General features: G+C 46.1%; 8 protein-coding genes across 8 annotated transcripts; 4 read left to right on the top strand and 4 right to left on the bottom strand.

Annotated features, from left to right (window-relative positions):
• Nucleotides 1–8: 8 nt before the first annotated feature.
• FMAN_12979 (uncharacterized protein) lies at nt 9–683 on the bottom strand (the record flags this gene model as incomplete). The annotated part of the gene is made up of 1 exon (XM_041823483.1): nt 9–683. The coding sequence occupies one exon, from the start codon at nt 681–683 to the stop codon at nt 9–11; it is 675 nt and encodes a 224-aa protein (XP_041689059.1).
• Nucleotides 684–2,182: 1,499 nt separating this feature from the next.
• Nucleotides 2,183–3,449, top strand: FMAN_12978 (uncharacterized protein; the record flags this gene model as incomplete). The annotated part of the gene is made up of 2 exons (XM_041823482.1): nt 2,183–2,763; nt 2,825–3,449. 2 exons carry the CDS (start codon nt 2,183–2,185, stop codon nt 3,447–3,449), a joined length of 1,206 nt encoding a protein of 401 aa, XP_041689058.1.
• A 610-nt stretch (nt 3,450–4,059) lies between these two features.
• FMAN_12977 (uncharacterized protein) lies at nt 4,060–6,033 on the top strand (the record flags this gene model as incomplete). The annotated part of the gene is made up of 6 exons (XM_041823481.1): nt 4,060–4,215; nt 4,274–4,329; nt 4,389–4,579; nt 4,635–4,852; nt 4,918–5,635; nt 5,690–6,033. The coding sequence occupies 6 exons, from the start codon at nt 4,060–4,062 to the stop codon at nt 6,031–6,033; spliced, it is 1,683 nt and encodes a 560-aa protein (XP_041689057.1).
• Nucleotides 6,034–7,368: 1,335 nt separating this feature from the next.
• FMAN_12976 (uncharacterized protein) lies at nt 7,369–8,878 on the top strand (the record flags this gene model as incomplete). Its single annotated transcript, XM_041823480.1, has 8 exons — nt 7,369–7,615; nt 7,674–7,783; nt 7,831–7,997; nt 8,050–8,313; nt 8,370–8,491; nt 8,542–8,620; nt 8,686–8,712; nt 8,770–8,878. The coding sequence occupies 8 exons, from the start codon at nt 7,369–7,371 to the stop codon at nt 8,876–8,878; spliced, it is 1,125 nt and encodes a 374-aa protein (XP_041689056.1).
• A 1,181-nt stretch (nt 8,879–10,059) lies between these two features.
• On the top strand, nt 10,060–11,237 carry FMAN_12975 (uncharacterized protein; the record flags this gene model as incomplete). The annotated part of the gene is made up of 2 exons (XM_041823479.1): nt 10,060–10,589; nt 10,643–11,237. The coding sequence occupies 2 exons, from the start codon at nt 10,060–10,062 to the stop codon at nt 11,235–11,237; spliced, it is 1,125 nt and encodes a 374-aa protein (XP_041689055.1).
• Nucleotides 11,238–11,320: 83 nt separating this feature from the next.
• FMAN_12974 (uncharacterized protein) lies at nt 11,321–12,126 on the bottom strand (the record flags this gene model as incomplete). The annotated part of the gene is made up of 3 exons (XM_041823477.1): nt 11,321–11,501; nt 11,550–11,832; nt 11,883–12,126. The coding sequence occupies 3 exons, from the start codon at nt 12,124–12,126 to the stop codon at nt 11,321–11,323; spliced, it is 708 nt and encodes a 235-aa protein (XP_041689054.1).
• A 1,726-nt stretch (nt 12,127–13,852) lies between these two features.
• Nucleotides 13,853–18,301, bottom strand: FMAN_12973 (uncharacterized protein; the record flags this gene model as incomplete). Its single annotated transcript, XM_041823476.1, has 10 exons — nt 13,853–13,879; nt 13,943–14,376; nt 14,429–14,547; nt 14,604–16,258; nt 16,334–17,308; nt 17,359–17,694; nt 17,744–17,798; nt 17,864–17,948; nt 18,011–18,116; nt 18,188–18,301. The coding sequence occupies 10 exons, from the start codon at nt 18,299–18,301 to the stop codon at nt 13,853–13,855; spliced, it is 3,906 nt and encodes a 1,301-aa protein (XP_041689053.1).
• A 967-nt stretch (nt 18,302–19,268) lies between these two features.
• Nucleotides 19,269–20,627, bottom strand: FMAN_12972 (uncharacterized protein; the record flags this gene model as incomplete). The annotated part of the gene is made up of 1 exon (XM_041823475.1): nt 19,269–20,627. The coding sequence occupies one exon, from the start codon at nt 20,625–20,627 to the stop codon at nt 19,269–19,271; it is 1,359 nt and encodes a 452-aa protein (XP_041689052.1).
• Between the last annotated feature and the right edge of the window lie 372 nt (nt 20,628–20,999).

The following is a 20,999-nucleotide window of genomic DNA, read 5'->3' as shown; positions in this document are numbered from 1 at the left end:
TCTCAATTCTACGCAGTCTTTGAGATAGTGTAGATCATAATCAAGCCTGATCGAGTAGAGTACCTGGCGACTGTAGTATCGTCGGGGAGCAGATGGCCATCTCCGTTTGCTACAAGAGCCTCAGCCAATGTGCATTTCCCGACAGTTTCGAAACCAAGCTTTTCGTACAAGTGAACAGTAGTGGTGTTTTGGGGCTTGACCATCAATCTCACGACGGTTCTTGCCTTTTGTGGAGTTTCTTGCAGATACTTAATAACCTCCCTACACAGGCCCTGCCCCAATTTTCGTCCTTGGTGTTCTGGCAGGATGAACAGGCTGAGCATCTGCCAACGATCTTCTTCTTCGTCTTCGCCGGGCATTGGCTGACCAGAAACTTCGGGGAGGATGAAGTCTTTTCTGCTGACAGGACCTCTCAGAGTCACTTGTCCTACCCATTGGGAAGTGGACGAAGAGCCAGGGTCGACAGGGCTTGCGATGCAGACGAAGTTCTCTCTATCCTCTTGGAGGAGGCGATCCATCCATTGCGTCTCTGTGAATTGAGATTCGATTTCGTAAGTGGAAGAGAAGGACTCTGGGGAAGCCTTTAGTGCTTTGAGACGTAGGTCGCGGTATTTAATTGCGGATTGATGAATTGAGTCTGTCTTGGAGACGTGAGAGAAGAAGTAATGATATAGGGAGGACATAGTGACAGTGTTTTGACCGATCCCTCGCGTTATACGAAGGAAGTATGTTGAGAAAGTAATGGAGACTGAAGAGTCATAGATATCTGGCTAGATATATATCCAAACAATCAAGCCGCGGTGAAATTATGTCAAGTTGTTCTGATTAATAATCTGATCGATGGGCCCACGGTGATGACACTACAACTAACTTAACCTGACGTAGTTAGAATACAAGATAGGGTACACTATAGTGGAGCTTTGTTCCGGCAAGAAATACAAGATAGGGTGCATTACTTAAATTCTCTCATAAGGGCTTATAATAAGTGTAGGTATTGCTTGAGACCTAAGTACTCAGTCATCTAACTCAATCATTTCCTCCGCAACCATCAGTCCACCCGCCAGCACCCTTCACAACCTTGTTATTCTTAAAGCATCTCGATCTCACAAAAACAGGCGTGTTAAACGTAAGTTTCCACTCATACCCCTCCTCAGTCGGTTCATCGCAATACTCAAAGTTCCAAGCCGTCGTTCCAAGTCCATAGCACCCATCCATGCTCGGCCTCATTGTCTTCTGGCCAAAATCCCATGTTGAGAACCCACCGCCCTCTATCATATATGAACTGTGAGAAAAGTGATACCAACCTTTGCAAGCTCCCTGGGCGTATTCTGGTGGTGGCCAGGGCCTGTTGTAGCGTGTTGGGCTGACTTCGTATGTGTAGGCTCCATCGTCACGGACGTACTTACCTCCGGTCTTCCAGTTCAGCCTGCGATTGGTGTCGCAGTTTGAAGATAATACCTGGTACTATGTTGCTGGCCCAGACACTCCGACCACCAGAACCGCAGACTTGACAACGCCCACGCGGCTGGCAACAGCTATGCCGACCCAGTCAAATGTAGCGTCTGATTACAAGGAATACTGGCTCGTTTCTAAGAAAGATAATTGCAAGTCTATCCGAAGAGCCAATAGCATCTCACTAGAGAAGCTTCTTGCTTGGAACCCAGCTCTGGGTACCAAATGTAGCGGGCTGAAGCCTGATTCTTATGTTTGTGTAAGCACCGGTAAATAACGGTGCTCAATTTCGGGGTTGCTTTCATATGTCCTCCAAAAGAAAACTGATTATTGGAGGTTTTGTTAGAGCTGGCTAATCTACATCATCTGAGAAGATTCACACTTGTGATTATTAAGTTCGGGGAAAGCATTTTGACCGGGCAGCGCGCACCCATCGTTATCTGATGTGAAATCTGATCGTAGAATATGATGGTTTCTGGTAATACGCAGTGACAAACAGTCCACGTTTACTGGCCAGCCTTGATCACACGTCTGCTTTCCGGCTCAACATGTCATCATGCTCGCGGATACTAACCCTGCTACTTCTTGCCCACCGGCCAATTAACGCACAGTGCTAGGCTTCAGTAGTACAGTGCAACACCGCCAACCGCATATAAAAAGCTCGTCCCCTCCACTGTTATTCCGCTGCATCTCACGCCCAACAACTTACCGAGCACTTTTTTCTTTCATCATGCATCGGCGTTTTGAAGCATGGATTGACTCGAAACGGCAGAGTAGACGACGCACCCCTGAAATGCCACGGCTTTCCGATCCGCGACCGTACACATTGACACCAACACCGTCGCAGGAGCGAATTACAACATTAGCAGAAACGGTTCCCTTCTTCAGACTGCCCCTCGAACTTAGACGAAATATTCTTATTCACGCATTCGGCAACCGTACAGTTCATATAGACCTCGTTTTAACTCATCCGTTACGTGAACCGATCAACGATGAGCGATCTACTTACAGATCCACAAAGCCCGCCCACAGGTACCATACCGAGAATATGCACCTCTATCCATATACCGAAGAGAATCTAGGTCTGGACACAAATCAGCCTAGGTACTGGCAGTGGAGAGGCTGCGTATGTCATCGCCTGCCACATCCTCGTTTCAAGACTACTGTGGATTTCCATACTATCGTCAAGCCTGCTGATGATAGATGTTGTGAAGGATGGGCGGCCTATTGTGCCATGTGGACTAAACAGACTGACAAGCCTGATTCTTGCTGGATAGGAGCCATGGGCTGGCTCTTGACCTGTCGTCAAGCGTAAGCACTCTAGTTTCTCCATGGATCATATTGACTTGATACTAACTACCTTCTGCTCCAGGTACATCGAAGGAACTGAGGTCCTTTATGGCACAAACACTATTCATATATCAAGCAAGCCTCTTCTCACCAACTTGAGCACACTAGTCCCTCGGCGAAGTTTGTTGCTGATATCCTCACTTGATGTTGTGTTTCGGCTGGACACTGATACACAACAAGGAAAAGCATTTCCAAACCTGCAACAATTAGAACAGGATCTACTCATCCTGGATACACACTTTCCCAGTCTCTTGCGCCTCCATATCGGTCTACGACTCGACCTACCTATTATAGAAGATAACAGGACGAGTATCAAAAGGAGACCTGCACATGTAGTGGGTATGCTTCAGTCTATAGATAAGTTCCTCAAACGTCGACGTGAACAGCCCCAGTTTGGTCAGCTTCGGGACCCTCTTTTGTTGTCGATCCCGCAGTCTGCATACGAAGACTTTCAAAACGAGGTGCGTCACAACGATCAATATTATGTTAGAAAGAGTGGTGCCCAAGTCTGGCGACCGTTGTCACTTGCATCATTGGTGTTGGACGACAAAGGCGAGATAGCAAATGCAGTAGCAAGTAATGGCTACTGGATTTGGGGAGACTATGAAGATCGGTATGAAATGGATAAAAGGCCACTGGCTTTTTGAGGGAAATACAGTGGCATTGCAGTCCTGGAACGTACTTAGCATACTTATTTGAAATCCCCCTCTTCCCTAGCACGCAATAAATATCTAAAGAGATGCTTATTCCGCTACTGATAAGTAACCGCTACTAGTACACATCTTCTTTTTAGTACCATACACCGGAACTATGTAGTACAAAGTATAGCGGTCCTGAAGTACGGAATAAGCTTAACAGCATATAGAGCACCTGTCACGTTAGCATGCTAGCAAGTTATACAATTGGCTCAAATAAGACAATTAGGTTCTTATCTATACAAATTACCTAAGGGGAGCTCTCCAAGTCTTTCCCAAAAGGAATAGGTAATATATCACATCCCCCACAACTATCAAAAGCACGTAATACCGAGAAATCTTCACGCCTTCTCTGATGTTCACCACATTCTGAGATAACGAGCTTCAGTGGACTTATGATAAATCTTGTATTTTCCAAATCTCTACCTTGAATGAAATTATAAATATCACTGCTATAGTCGTACCAATGTGAAAGAAGCCGACATCTCCCTTAACTCACAAGTTAGACTATTACTTAAACTTTTACTTTTCGCCTCACTGTCTGCTCTACTATTGTTTCGTTATGGCCACTGTTTTAGTCAGGGACCAGAAGTACCTCGATGTATCCGAGTCTGAGATCTCTGTTGACTCGGTGCCACCACTTGGAGCGCCTGTAACTGAGAAGACTCACTTGTTCCAACGGGGCAAGGGTTTTGTTGCAGATGCAATCGCTACCCAAGTAAGTGACCTTTGATCTGCTACATTACTAGTACTTACCTCTAACACTATTTGTACAGGCCAGTGTTTTTGATGATCCTAAAACTGCCGAGCAATACCAGCCGCGATCAGACTGGTAAGGTCATCCATCTATCTATAGACCTTATGATAAGTCTTACTAATATCTTTGATCAGGGAAAACCTCAGTCGCTTTGATCCCCTTGCACGATGGACCTGGGGGGAAGAAAAGCAATTGGTCCGCAAAGTCGACATCAAAATTATGATCTGGGCATGTACCATGTTCATGGCCCTTGAGTTGGACAGAGCCAACATTTCCCAAGCCTTGACGGACAACCTCCTAGGCGACTTGGGCTTGACGACCAACGGTACGGTTGGCCCGCTTACACATATTGTATTCAGTGATTGATTATAATGCTACAGACTTTAACCTTGGAAACACGGTGTTCAAGCTCTCGTTCCTCTGCGCTGAGCTGCCATCGCAGCTTGTCTCTAAATGGATGGGTCCTGATCGTTGGATCCCGACCCAAATGTGCCTCTGGAGTATTGTTGCGGCGGCGCAGTTCTGGCTATCAGGCCGCGAATCATTTCTAGCCTGTCGTGCATTTCTTGGAATTCTACAGGGTGGCTTTATCCCTGATGTAAGTCGAGTCTGGTTAGGTCATTCAATGCCGGTTCATCAACCATGCTGACTGATCTCATCAAGGTGATTCTGTACCTCTCATACTTTTACAAGCACCACGAGCTTTCGATTCGTCTAGGGTTCTTTTGGACCATGATGAGCGTCGCCGACATCATCTCGGCGCTTCTTGCGGCTGCCTTGTTGGAGATGCGAGGTATCAACGGTCACGCTGGTTGGCGATGGCTGTTCCTCATTGAGGGCCTCATCACTCTGATCTTCGGCCTCCTCGCCTATGGTCTCATGCCCCCGGGCCCAATCCAAACTGCCAATTGGTTCCGTGGAAAGACAGGTTGGTTCACTGAGAGAGAAGAAGTCATCATGGTCAACCGCATCATCCGCGAAGATCCCACCAAGAGCACAATGCACAACCGACAGCCCATTACATTCAAACTGCTGTTCCAGAGTCTTAGTGACTACGACCTTTGGCCATTGTATCTGCTTGGATTAACCTTCCAGATCCCTGCCACTCCGGAGGGGCAGTACTTGACTCTGTCGCTCAAAAGCCTCGGCTTCAACACGCTCCAGTCCAACCTCTTAAGCATTCCATATACAGTATTTCATATTATTACCATGTTGATCCTCACTTATGCAGCCGAGTATGTGAAGAACCTGACTCTCATGGGAATAATTGGTCAGATTTGGATCTTGCCTTGTCTTATTTGGTTCAATGTCGCCAATACCCAGACAGCTAGCCGTTGGACTGTCTATGCCGTCACCACTGTGCTGCTGTCCTATCCAAATGGTGAGTAGAGTGGAAGGGAAGATCCAACAACTGGAGCTAACTGTTTCCATCTAGCCCATCCTATCCAGGTAGCTTGGAACTCTCGCAACTCGAATAGTGTACGCTCTCGAACCGTATCGGCCGCCTGTTACAACATGTTTTGTCAAGCTGGCGGTATTATCGCTTCCAACATCTATCGCAAGGATGATGCTCCTAAATACCACCGTGGTAATCGACAGTTACTTGCTATTCTTATTATGAATATTGTCCTTTATGTCCTGGTAAAGGTTTACTACATCCTCCGTAATAAGTCACGCGATAAGAAATGGAATGATATGACTGAGTCGGAGAGGTTGGAATATCTTGACACTACCAAGGATGAAGGCAACAGAAGACTGGATTTTAGATTCGCTCATTAAGATATCGTGGTTTTCTTTCTATGACGAAAGCTTGGTTGTCCCAATTACTTCCACATCGACTAACTGAAGCTTGCCAATCAAGAGGAGGAGCAGTTAGGAGCATACCAATTGACTATATATAAATAAATGGTGTCCATTTCTTAAGCTATTAGAGGTGCCTGACTAAAACATGGACAAGTGGTGGTACTGAAAGATCAGTGCCATTTTCACTATATTCTGTTCAAAGTATTTGGACTTACAAAGAGCAGTAACAAACAGGCGTATCTGCACGTCGTGAATCTTTTTATATCACAGCATCAACTTTTATCTGTTTTCAATATCTGCGCAGCAGATAGAATCTAACAGACTAGATAAATCCTACACCTCGGTCCCTAACACGACAAAACTCTCTGCTCAAGCACCACCTTTAACACGCGATGACAATATACAGTAATAAATGCCGTAATGTACATATTGGTTGGGTCCATTCCACTGTATTGACGCCACTATATGTACAATGACGCAACTCAATTAACATAACGTTGTACCCTGTTATCTCTGCTTGCTGATAGAGCAGCATGAAAAGAATTAGACTAATCCACTAGCTCTATCGCAGTTCGGGTCACAAGTTTATTGGACAATAGAACGGAGATACCTGGTTAACACCGTTAATTGGGGTATGAGCTGTTTCATCTCAAGCTGAACGTCATTGTGTACCAATCATATTCATGCTCTTCGAATCGCGCAATGAATACCCCCATGGCTCGTGCTTTTATTGAATTATTCGGTGATTCCCAGCTTGACTCTCTTGATACACTAGACTGATAGATCGCATTCATCCAAATCTAGATAGAATCACGAATTAATTGAAGAAAACAACATGACACAAAAGAACCTGTCGCAAAGTAGTTCTTGGACTTTGGATAACTGTAGAGTATATATATAGCAAATGCTTCTGTATTGTGATGATCGTGGCTTAACATACAGCTCTTCCGATGATATCAACTATCGCCTGCCACACACCAGTGGAAGCCTACACACACACGCTAAGCGGATGCTTGTATCCGATGAGCGTGATTCCCTAGTATTCCTGAGATGGTGTGTAGGAGATATGTCGAGCGAATTGCGCCAGATGAGGTGATGAAGGACATATCGGCCTGTGATTAGCTTTTTGTGAACAAGCAGCTTGGGCTCTTTAGAGACATCGAGTTTGCTTTTAAAGGAGGTGTACTGCTGTTCATAGTACGAGTAAACAGAAACCGCACTTATAGCAACATCTGTCCTAACAAATTGTGACGGCAAGCACCCTTCAGATTCTCTTTCAATACAACATACACAAACTCTTAGTTACTCATCATGTCGCCACCTGCTGCTAACGTTGATACCCCCAGCACTGCTCCAGCAGTTCAGCCTGTGCCTAAACCCGTCAAAGGTACCGAAACCAGCAGCACCTCACGCCTGCATGGTCCCCTGTCTTATAGCGGTAGCCTTGACGCTGAAGAGCAATTTGATGTCACTGCTGTAATCGGCCGAGAGTTTCCTAAGCTGCAGCTTAGCGAGATCTTGAAGGATGACAACAAACTCAGAGACTTGGCTGTGCTTGGTATGAATATCTGATCTGGCTCTTAGTGGTTTATACAAAACAGTGCTTACAATTCTAGTTTCCCAACGCGGCGTCCTTTTCTTCCGGAACCAAGACCTCAACATCGACGATCAGAAATACCTTGGACAGAAGCTTGGGGAGCTGACAGGCAAACCAGAGACATCCAAGGTTTGTCACTTCAGATGCTTGTTCTGAGTATTCAACTGACCATTTAGCTCCATCGACATGCGCTCTCAAACAGTAAGCGTGGTATTGCTGTTGATGAGAATGGAAGACTTGATGATGAAGTATCCGTCATCTCCTCTGAGCAGAATCGCAAGTTCTATAATGAAAAATGGAGCTCCCTTTCTAAGAACCTGGCTGGAGAGGGATGGCATGCTGAGTAAGTGTATGAAGGGAAAGTCAAATATGAGCATCTTAATAATGAGTCACAGCATCACGTTTGAGAATATCCCATCTGACTATGCTATTCTTAAAATCATCCAACCTCCACAGGACGTTGGTGGTGATACACTCTGGGCGTCTGGGTACGAACTTTACGATCGCCTCTCGCCACCGTTTAAGAAGCTGGCCGAGAACTTGACTGCAACTCACCACCAACCCAACTTCGTGCGAGTCAAGGAGACTTTCGGCGAAGATCTCATTGACGATTACCGTGGTGCTCCAGAGAACACTGGGCTAGATTTTAAGGCTGAGCAGTAAGCATCCCATGTCAGCTCTGACGTATTGGCGATTGAAAAAACTAACCGATCAGCCCTGTTGTGCGTACAAACCCTGTGACTGGATGGAAGAGTCTCTTCGCCGTGGGCCACCAGCTTTCAGCTGGACACATCAACGGTGTATCTAATACCGAAAGCGAGATTCTCAAGACTTACTGTGAGAGCAATAACTTCCTATAATGAGGTCACAATACTAAGTACCCCAAGTTCGCCAACTTATCACCGAGAACCACGACCTTCAAGTACGGTTTCGCTGGGGAAAGAACGATCTTGCCATCTGGGATAAGTGAGTTACATAGCCGGCCTAGTTCCCTGTCGTTTGTCTAAAAACTAACTATAGACTTTCTACAGCCGCTCTGTGTTCCACACCGCTACCAAGTACGTATACTATAACTATTTAGCTTCTGAGCCCAGCATGCTGATTAATGCTTCTAGTGACTACGTTGGAAAGCGTCAAGGAAACAGGGTTGTCTCGTTGGGGGAGAAGCCGTTTTATGACCCTGCTTCCCAGTCACGCAGAGAGGCTCTTGGACTTGTGCAGTAAGATGCCTAAAGCAATTAATAACATATTCTTATTTATATATATATATCTTGCCTTATAGTAAAGAGTAAGTAATAATAACTTTACTTATCTCTTATTATTAATAAGTAATATATAATAAATATATAAAACTAATTAAATAACTTTTTAATTATTTTATAAATAAAAACTCTTATAGCTTTTATTAGAAATATTTTAAGAGAATATAAAATTAAAATAAAATATATATTTTATTAAAACTACTTAATAATTTATAGTTAAAAAATATATTAAAGGGGTTTTACTTAAGGTAATAAATAATAAATATTTAAAACCTTTTACTTATAAATTATTAGATTTTTATAAATTTATTAATAAGCTTACTGTTTTAATATAATAATTCTATTTAAATTTAAATTTAAGTATTTATATATATTATTCTTTATTATTAAATAGATTAATTAAAGATCTTGTAATTAAAGTAAAGAAAAGGGCTAATATAACTACTAAAAGGCAGTATTAATACTACTTAATTAAAGCAGTAATTATATTATTAAGGTAAATAAACCTTATATAATTTTAACCTTTAAGATATAGGCCTACTATAAAGAACTTATTATTTAAGCCTTTAAATAAAAAGTTAAAAGCTTAATAGCTTTATTAAATTAATAATAAGGGAAAAAATATATAAAAAATTAAATAAAAAAAAAGAATTCTTAAAACTTTAGCTTTTTTATACTTTTTTAAATTAAACTTTTTATTTTTTATATTTATATTTAATATTATTAAACTAATTATTTAATTTTCCATTTTTATAATAAATACTTTATTTTAATTAAACTTAACTAGCTATTTATATTTAGCTTATAATTAAAATTATTAAAAATTATTATTTTTTATAATTTTTTTTTATTTTATTTTTACTCTTTACCCTTAAACTATATATATATATATATATTAATATTCTTTACCTTTATAGCCTTAAGGCTAAAGCCTCTTTTAATCCCTAAACCCTATTACAGTAATAAAGATACTAAATAGATATAGAAAAAATAATAATAATTGCATATATATAGTGCATGGCTATCTTAGCACTATCTTGCCCTACTAACTCTTAGTAATAGCTTGGCCACAACGCGCTCTTAGCGTGACTCTTATCCACAACCAACACAAGCACGAATGGCAATTCTTGCCTGCTATGAACCATGAAGCGACGATTTATGACATGGTACGTGGCGAAACGGGAGAAGCATAACGGCGTTCCCGAGCCTCCAACTCTCCCAAGTCCGCGATCGCACATTTTAACGCCATCGCCTTCAATTGAAGCCTTGTCCCAATCCCAACAGACTGCACCATTCTTCCAGATGCTCCCATATGAGATCCGAAGGCAAGTCCTGATTGAGGCGTTTGGCGATCGAACAGTTCATATGGACCTCACATACAACCACCCACCAATGCCAGGTAACAAGCAAACACATGCCATGATCCAGGAATGGTGGTCCGGCCTGGACAAGAGCCGACCAAAGTCTTGGTCCTGGAGAGGCTGCACATGCCATCGCAAACCTCCGCCTTGGCACCCAGCTATCGCGACAGAGTCCTATAGCTCGAGAGCAGTCGATAAGGATAGGTGTTGCGTAGGGATCGCACACTGCTGTGACATGTGGAAGAAGAACGGTGAAGAGCTCTACGGGTGTTGGATCGGCGCTCTGGGATGGCTTCAAACGTGCCGGCAGGCGTAAGTCTCCATTCATATGGTCCATAGGCTCATGCTCACCATGTACCTGTCAGCTACACTGAGGGCATCGATGTCCTGTACAGTACAAACACCATACATATCTCGAGCGCAATTTTGCTCATCGACCTCCCGGCATATATCCTCCCACAAAGATTATCAGCTGTAACATCACTGGAAATTATCTGGTCTGTTGAAACCGACGTCAGTAAAGGCAAGAATCTCCCGCGCGAAAGGGACCTCAAGGCAATCCTTCTGATTCTCGACAATCACTTCCCTAGCCTCAAGAGACTCAATCTGGCCTTGAAACTTGGTCTGTCAAAAGATGGAGAAACGGAGTTTGGACACATTTTTGCAATACTTGACGACTTTTTCAACCGCCACACCTCTGATCGCATGCAAGAACCTTTCGCCGTCTCAATCTCACACACTGCGTATGTTGAATTGCGGCGCGAGATAATCCGCGCCCAAGGGCATAGAGGAGATACTTTTCACTGGCAGATATGGCGCTCTTTTGATGGTGAATACGTTCTGCCGCAGAGGCCATGGACTGGGGCATATCTAGAAAATACTCCTGGGGCAAGATGCAACAATGGGTATTGGATTTATTCTGGCCAGATAAATACTCATACTGGAGGGGGAGGAAGCTAGGAGGCAAGCTACATATTTAGATCAAGGGCTCTAAGCTGGGTTCTAATGCCATTTACAGTGTCCTAGTACAAAATAGGTGCTACCTAAGCAATGGGAGTGTAAAGCGTGTCAAACTTCTTGTATCCCTCTCCCTTTACAAAAGTCTGCATCCAGGGTCCCTGCTCCTTACCCTGGGATAGGTCCCAGTACAGATCAGCATGAGCATCTCCATCAACGCGGTACTTGGGCGCTCCATCAGGCTTGCGCTCATCAGCGTAGTAGAACCTTGAGAATGTTAGCCAACAGCACTAGACTTGAGATTCGGCGGCTTACTTGTAGCCTTTGCTCTTGTATGCATCCGCAGCAGCCCACATCATATGAGCTGCACCAGACTTGCCAACTCCTGCATCGAGGAACTTGGGAAGGATTGTGACGTTGAGAACGTTGCCTGTGTAGATGAAGGTGCGTGCAGCTGACTCTGGAAGCTGAGAGAATCCAGCGACTGCCTGCTGGGCTGCGATGAAGGCGCTGTGGATGTTGATGGCGGTATTGTTGGTGAAATCGGTGTAAGAGACGGATAGCGGGTCATCCGCTGGAGGAAAGGCCGCGGCGCTAGCTGTAGCGTGTGAGCCAGTTGATCATATCTTGCTGGAAACTAGCACTTACCATTGTAGACTACAACGCTGGGCGTTCCGAAAGTGGTCTTCACCTTGCTGAAGGCATCGGCAACTTCGAGCGGCTTGGTCAGATCAGTCTTGATGTTGAGCTGTTTGTCGGTGCTGTCTGCCTCCTTCTGAGATCGAGAAGCAATGGCGACTCTGAAGCCTTTGGAAGCAAACTTGCGGGCGACGGACTGGCCGATGTTTGGGCCGGAGCCGAGAATAAGGACGATGGGAGACTTGGCGGCCATGACTGGAGTGTTAATGAGTTGTTGTAGAGTGCTGTTCGTTTTGGAATAGCTGTGAACGTGTTGAGATCAGATGAGATGGAATGAGAATGTGAATTGATCATTGAGAAGCAGACGATGGGCAGCCTTATATAACTATGCACAATCAATCAATATACACATAATAAGAGCCCAAATTTGCCCATTATCAAGCATCTTATCAATCACTACGCAGATGTTGACCCGCGAGAAGATGGGAAGCACTGGGCGTGTTTATCGTGAGGTTCCGCGGAACCACCATCGGATCCATCTTATCAATCATACCTAGATTGTGTCAGATCAGAGCCAATCAGGTGTCGACGGTACGTCATGTTACATGGCGTTTTTTACTGGCTGTTAGTGGCAGCTTGATTCTGTAGAGTCATTTGTCAGCCCTATCAATTTGTCAGCGCCGAGGGCCATTGTTTCCTGATCCCTATGAGATGAGAAACATCTTGAAGCAACGCAGCCATTGTACTCGACTATGACGGGGACCTTGATATAGTATATTTGCAGATGTCTTAATTTTGTGTAAATCTGTGGACTATTCCTCAACCCAGTTACTGCAATCAAGAATTATGCCAGACCTCAGAGGCACCAGAAGTCATACAAGAGAGGACTATCAAAATACTCTTGTGCGACGTCTCAGGTTAATATAGTAAATGGCTTCGACGATATGGGACCATACCACACTGCTGACGCATCATTGATTCGTATTGCCTCTGTGAGCTGAAAGAGGGTTAAGAACAAGACCCTCTCGCTGTGAAGATCGAGGCGTAAGGGGACCAATGCTGCCTAAATCTCATCGACCAGGGGATAAGGGCAATCACATTACCATATACGTTCCACTAAAGGAAAAGAGACCTGAACCCTCGAGTCGTTAGCAGTGCCTATTCATGCCACATCACCAACAAACCCGCTGCCGCAACAACACAGACTCTCACCGCCAAGGAACCCAAATCTGTACCACATATGGTGACCAAGTATACCACAAGCTATATTACCAAGAAGAAAGTCACTACTATCTACAATCAAGTAACCAGAACGTCAACAGACTTGAAGACTTTGGCGATAACAGATCGCAACACCAAAGCGGTATCACAGCGCAAAAGTGCGACAATGACCAAGTCAGTCAAGGTTACGGTAACGAACTACAAAAATGTAGTTGTCACCAACTATGACACAGTCGGTGTGACCAACCGCAACACTATTCACATGACGAATTACAACACGGCATCTGCGACTGCCTATAATAGTCCTGTTCTTACCAACGTGGATTACGTGACAGTCACCGAGTACGATACGGTTGTGGAGACGGATATCGCCACAAATACTGTGATACCGGATGCGGTGACTGTGTCTTGGACTTCATATGTTTGGGGGTCCTACAGGGCGCATGAGCGTTATAAATGTAGATGTTGGATGAATAAACCGTCTAGTCTCTATATAGATACAATAAATCACATTACTTTAAAATAGATATTAAATTCTGTTAATTATATTTTATTACCAATAGACGACGCAGAAGTGCTGGTATGAGATGTATACGGATAGTGGATGATCAAGTCGAAACAGTGGCTGATGTCTGGACTTAGTCACAGGAGATGTCGGAATTTTCTTAGATATCAGCGTATCTCAATATGTGATAATACAGTAAGTAAAAACAGTTTAAATTCCTGGGATAGCGATATCATCAAAGTCAAGAAGACATCTACTTGTCCAAAGCCTGGCTCTGACACTGTTACAAAGTCAGCACTCAACTCAAACAGGGCCCTTAAGTTCTGGGGTACGAATGACTTACCATCTGCCAGTAAACACCACGAGCTGCCAGTAACTTGCGATGGCTCCCCTTCTCAATTAACTTGCCCTCGCCAAGAACAAAGATAACATCGGCATTTTGCACCGTCGCAAGACGATGAGCAACAACTACCATAGTACGCCCCTTGCCAGCGCGCTCAAAAGCCTCTTGGACCAGCTTCTCACTCTCCGAATCGAGAGAACTTGTAGCCTCATCGAGGAGCAAGATATCAGGGTTTCGCATCAATGCTCGAGCGATGGCGACGCGCTGTCTTTGGCCGCCCGAGAGGGTCACGCCGCGGGAGCCTACTTGGGTTTGATATCCTTCTGGGAGGGACATGATGAACTCGTGGATGGATGCTTCTTTGCATACACGATGGACAGTCGCCTCGTCGACGGTGTCTTCGACGCCGAGGAGGATGTTCTCTCGTAACGTGCCTGTAAGATCATCAGCTATGTCGTTTATGATAGTGCGATCTGTTTGGCGTACCTTGGAATAAGCTTGACTCTTGAGCAACAAGCGAGAGATGACGACGGTATGTGTAGACATTGTTGGCGGCGATGTCTTGGCCATTGCAGAGGATGCGACCGTGATCAGGGTCGTAGAATCTATCAGTAGCATCATGTCAGCATTCATCACAAACATGTCACAAATGTCTGCATACCTTTCTAGAAGAGATACGATGCTACTCTTTCCACTGCCCGACGCACCAACAAGAGCAGCAAACTGGCCCTTCTCAATCGTGAGACTGAGACCCTGGAAGACAGGCACGTCGCGAGTAGGATACTTGAAGTGAATATTCTCTAGCTCAATCTTCATGCCATCACCAAGAGAAATGAACCGCTCTCCAGTAGCTTCAGGCCCATCCTTAACCTGACTGTCCCTCAATCCAAGGATACGATTGGCAGCTGCACGGACTTGAGCGACGTTGGGTCCAAAGCTGAGTGCGCGTCCAGTTGTCTCGCCCGCATTCAAGACAGACATGAAGCACACGAAGAAATTCTCCAGATCATACTCGCCGCTGAGGAGAAGACGTCCACCGTAGTACAGTACAATAACCTGGCATCCGATGGTCGCGCTATCAGAGAAGGCATACAACAGGCTCACCCAACGAGCCTTCTTGAAGGCGTCCTTGACATGATTGCTGTTGAGAGTGCGGAACTGATCGCAGATAGCACCTTCAAGTGTGAAAGATGCTACTGTACGGAATGCGCCGATTGCTTCAGAGGCGAACTTGGAGCTATCGACGAACACGGCGTTGTTCATCTCTTCGAACTTGATCTCGTAGCGCATTCGCCAATATCCAGCGGCGAGGAGGATGGGGACGACTACACAAAGAGATACGAGAGCAAGCTTCCACGCAAAAGCTAGTGCGATGGCAATAGTACCAATCAGAGTCCACAGCGCAATAAAAACACTTGCCATGTTGGACCCCAGCAGCTCTTCCAGCTGCCGTGGATCCTCAGCGCTCCTCGCAGCCATCGTCCCCTGCGAGTGATCATCGTGATCAAAGAAGGCAACCTTCTGATGCAAGATGGACAAGAAATACTGCTTCTGGTACTTGGCACGAATGGTACTCGCCGTGCGGGTCGACAAGAAGAAGGTAGCGCAGTAGGCTAGACCAGCGGAAATAGCGAGCACAGTCCACATGAGCGACCAGAAGGAACTTTCGCTTCTGACCTTGGACTTGTCGGGGAGGTAGCCGAAGACGATGATGACTTTGGCGAAGAGCCAGGCTTGGAAGGGAACGGCGGCACCAGCGCAGGCGGAGAAGAAGAGGGTTAGGGCCATCATCCACCAGTTGGACTTGGTCTCGTAGAAGAAGCGGCCGAAACTAGAGAGGAGACCTTTGTTCTTGGGTTTCTTCTCCAGGGGCTTGTCTTCGATGGTGGACTCGGTGTGTGCCTTTTCATGAACAGAAGACGGCCGCTCTTCCTTGGCAATCACCTCATTCCCCTCCTTCTGCTCCCCAAGAGACAGTGCCTGGGCATTGACAAGGTTATAGTAAAGGCCGGTCTCATCAGTCAAAAGACTCTCATGGGTACCAGACTGAATAACCTGTCCTTGTCGCAGAACAACGATCCGATCAGCCTTCTTGATTGTAGAAAGGCGATGTGCGATTACAATCGTTGTTCTGTTCTTGGAGGCTCGGTCGAGTGCTGCTTGTACGATTCGTTCGCCGCGGACGTCGATTGCGCTTGTGGCCTCGTCGAGGATGAGGATGGCGGGCCGGCGGATAATGGCGCGGGCGATGGCGATGCGTTGGCGTTGGCCGCCTGAGAGTTTGATACCGACTTCGCCGACGGCGGTGTTATAGTCCTGCAGTTAGAAGATGTCAGTATTTTGCTTTAGTGTCAGGGTGTAAGCTGGAGAGCAATGGGTGATCTGACGTACCTCTGGCAGCTTCTCAATGAACTCATCTGCGAAGGCCTCCTTGCAGGCCTCATGCACCATCTCCCTCTTCTTCTCGTCCGGCTCATTCTCCCACTTTGTACCGATGAGGCCGTTGAGAACGTTACTGTAGATGGTGTCATTGAAGAGGAACGGCTCCTGCTGGACAAGTCCAATTTGCGATCGCCACCACTTGACGTTGATGTCATCAAGAGAGTGGCCACACGTAGAAATTCGGCCATGGAGCTCAACTGGTGGGCCAGTCTCGTCTCCTGCGAACGAGAGCTCTTGTAACTCTTGCTCGTCCTCCTCTTTGTCGCCGTTGTTCTTCTTGTCGGTCGGCTTCTCGACTGGCTTGGAGATGACGTACTGGTCTTTGAGACTGTACCACCTCTCAACAAGACCGACGATTGTACTCTTGCCTGAGCCAGAGGGGCCGACAATTGCAGTGACTTTGCCTGTTTCGATTCTCAGATTGAGATTGTCGAGGATCTTGACGTGAGGCCGACTGGGGTAAGCGAAAGTCACATCCTCCAAGATAATGTCTTCTGTCGCAGACACATCTGGGTTGGTGAGATGGCCAGGTTCGGGTCGGGGTGCATCAATGACGGTGAAGAACTCGCAAGCTGCGACTGTTGCTTTGCTGACTGCTAGTAGAGGTGTAGAGACTCTCTCCATTGCCGTGACGATCATCATGACAGAGAACAAGACGACTATGATGGCCCCGAGCTGATTGATCTTATCGTCAAGCAAGAGCCTTGTTCCGTACCAAAATGCGAGGCCAAACGCCGCATAACTGCTGAAGAACACAAGCCCATACTGCAAGGCTATAAACGGACCAGCGAATTGAGCATGCTTTTTTGCTTCGTCAACGAATCTGCCATACTTGCCCCCAATTCGTGACTCGGCGCCATAAGCTACTATCATTCGGATGCCGCTCATGGCCTCGCTAGCCACAGACATCGCCATAGCTTCGGACTAACCCTTTCGTCAGTATCATGTCGCAGGATCTAAGAATCGGTACATACTTTGGTCTGGTTTGTCTGGCCCTTGGTGATGTAGGGAAGCACCAGACTGACGCTGAAAGTGATAAAGACAACAGCAGTGAATGTCACAAGGGAAAGCTGCCAGCTGTAGATGAAGGCGACGATGATTGAAGCGATCATGGTGGCATTATACTCCACAAAAACACCCAGCTTCTCGGAAATTCCGAGTTGCAGAGTGTTTCCGGTAGTTGTGATGATAGTGGTTGCATATCCTGGAGGCATAGAGTCCAGTACATGGACGCTTTGTGAGAACAATGCCGTGAAATAGTCCTGACGAATGGCGGAGGTGATTCTCACGCCGGTCATGCGGAATGCGAACTGAGAAGCGGTAAGCAGATGAGCAGAAACGCCGAGATAGACAGCGTACGTTGTTGATGTAGCCTAGCACAAGGCGACCAAGAAAGAGACCAAGCAGGTACAGGCTATCGCGCTTGGTATTAGCGGCCATCAAGCGAAAATTAGTTTTCGTATCGTAGGTCAAACTCACCAAAGTTCACTAAGCTTTGAGCGGAACTCGTCGCCCGGCAGTGTTTCGGTGTCAGCATAGTCTGAGAATTTGCTAGCAAATTGACCTACCGTTCAATCAACTCGTTAGCGTAAAGCGTTGATATTAAGCCTTGTTTTCTTTACTTACCGAAAACAATGTTTAACAAAGGCAAGGTGATGCCGACACCAATCGAGGCAATTACACCAACGGTGTATGCGAGAAGATCCCATCTGGAGGCATATTTGAAGACTCTCTACGTAACAGAGAAGATATCAGTACTCTCTGCATCAAACTGTTCCAGTGGTGAGCTCGATGTTGTCATACCATATAATCCTGAAAGGTAGGCTCTCTCTCAGGTCGTCCATCAACACCCATCTCGGGATGCTTCTCCTCACCCTCCACATTCGCCGCTGAATTCTCCGCTGTTCGTTTTCCCATAGTAAATTATCGATAGAGATACGGTTTGCAAGCGTCGGGCCTCTCCTCTCACTCACCGTCACCCCCAAAGCAAATGGGGGAAACAACAAATACCGTTCCTCGATCGGGCGCGCGGACACGCGTATTTTCCCGTCGGATTGAACCCAGAGTCCGAGGACCCGCCGTAACTCAGACATAATGGAGGGATTTCTCATGCGTCAGCACGGCGCAGGAAAGGGAGTGGGATTCTTCTGGGCGTCGCGTGATGACTGCATAGAACAAAGGAAGGAATGCCGGGAAAGAGACTTGCCGGGCGCTTGTCTCAGCGGGGAGTACAATAGCGTTTTCTTACATGAGATCATATGTCTAGAAATGCACTTGATCCTTTTGCGTGGGGGGTTGATAGGTATGAAGTGGCGTTGACAGTTAAGGCCAGCTAATGCCGCTCAGCGGAGAATTGCTGCAAGTTGAATTACGGCTCGGAGCGCTTCCGTCTCGTCATTGATCGACTGTCTTGTCTCAAAACTCTTCACTCGCAGGCCAATCGGAATTTTCCGTTTTACTCCGTGGCTATCCCTGGCAGCAGATTTGACGACCCATCTTTTGTTTAAGACAGGTCGCAGATTGGCGTGTGGGTATGATGTGACATGCATGTTTGAGTTGCGGATGACATGTCGATTGCCGCTCGTATAATGCCCGATTGGGAATACGAGGTTGATGTGAGATGAGGATTTGAACAGTGTTCTGCTGCTTTTCTATTTTGGGAAAGCCGGAGTATTGAACGCAACGATGAGGCATTGCTAAAATGTGAAATTCGTTGGAGGCTATTGCTAGTAGAGTGTAAGTAAGGAGTATCAAATAAGAATACGGCAATTGGCGCTTATGGGATTATAAAACAATAATTATAATTAATCAGGCTTGTTGAATATTAAGTTAAGTAATAATATTAGATCTTTACTGTAGTTTGGGCCTATTCTACCCTGTATTTTTACAGCAATGCTCTACCGAGCTCCACCTTATCCAAGCTGTCACAGCGCTGCACCAACCCAATTAAGCTCCTGTGAACGCTAACATCTAAACCCGTACCCAAGAAACAAGCCATGTCTACAATCCAACCATTAAAGTCCCGAATCTCAGTCTTCCTCCCAGCCTCTATATCCTGCAACATAGAGCTGCGATGTTCAAATATCTTGAGACCAAATGTATATAGCTTTGCCTTCAAGATGGGTTGCGAGAATCTCTCCATCAACTTCTTTCGGACCTTAAGGACGCTGCAGCTCATCCCGGGCTGCGACCTCTGTTCAGCGTAGGAAGTGATAACACTGTGACTCGTGTCATGATCAATAAGACCTTGGATAACAGCACTTGTCTGCCAGAGGAGCTTGTCGATCACCAGTACCAAAGGATCATCAGAGCCATAGGATGTGAACAACTCCCCCGTTTTACAGCGCAGTAACGCCGTAAGTGGATTGATCGCCGCATTCATGACCAACTTCTCCAACTGAAGGAGCCAAATCTCACCCGAAGACACTTGCTTCGTGTTGACATGCGGTGTCGTAGCAATATGCCGGATAAAGAAGTCATCCGATGGTTGCCTCCACGGCGATTCGGGATCAGATGCCCAGAACACAGGTCCGATGTATGCGTCAGCCGGAGCCGCATGGACACTCAGAAAAGGACCTGCTGATGCAACCCCATGACTCACGACACAGGCGGAGAAAGTTGGAGTATCACCGCTTGGGTATCGATGAGAAATGTATAAAGGACCGTGGGGAGGCCAGAGTTTGCAGACGCCGTTCTGGGCAAAGACGACGGAACTGCATCTTCCCAGATATCGGCGAATGCGATCTGCTTCAGCTAATCCAGCTTCTGCTTTTGTGGATATGAAGACATTGTGAAGTTTCTTCCCGTCTGCAACTTCTTTTACAGGACCGTAGGGAGGTCTTGTTTCGGTCCACCACTCAACGGTGAAGCCTTTGTTGAGCAAGATCTTGCCACTTGTTAGGTCTGCGAGGCCGACGCCTTCACATGCGGCCCACTGCGATAACAGTTCTTTTCGATGAACCACGAGCGTAATGGGAAGGGCATTGGGATGACGAGCCATGTGAGTTGCGTACAGCCGACCGATGTTCCCAGGACCAATGATGTAGATACGCTGATCAGAATCTGTTGATGGACAGACACAGGCATCGTTGTCGTACTCCTCATCGCTGTTGGAGCTTCCCATGTCAATGCCTTCATCTAGCTTTGGCTGGATGTTGGCGGGAGACCAGGCGAACAGCTTTGGGGGTGGCCTTGTGTCGGCTAGGAGGGCCGTGAGCCAGTTTGGGTGTTCTTTGGACGTCATTGTGCTTGAGAATGGGTATGAGTTAGAGAAAAAGTTTAGGTGCAGAGCAAAGACTCCGACTTGTAAGTGGGTGGTGTGTGTAGGGTCTTGTTCTGGGGCAGAGGCAGTGAAGTGAAGAGACAGGAGGGCATTTGCTATACTGGATGTCAAAGGATGATCCTTGGATATCTGGCCTCGGAACTATGTGGGTAGTTGGTATGCTGCGTGAACTGTGTTTCTGAGAGTGTTATTTTGGGTTGATAGACCTGACAGCTGATACTTGCATTGAGCGACTTACTTCACAAGACACCTGGAGTTATCTTTGGCTACTATTACTATTCTCGTGAATCCATTTGTAATTAATTAGTCAAAGCGTAAATAGCATCTTGGCCC

The sequence above is a fragment of the Fusarium mangiferae genome (assembly GCF_900044065.1).
Source record: "Fusarium mangiferae strain MRC7560 genome assembly, contig: FMAN_scaffold015, whole genome shotgun sequence".
NCBI classification, from domain to species: Eukaryota; Fungi; Ascomycota; class Sordariomycetes; order Hypocreales; family Nectriaceae; genus Fusarium; species Fusarium mangiferae.
The sequence above is the reverse complement of the archived record's forward strand: the minus strand, read 5'-3'. Positions and strand labels throughout refer to the sequence as shown.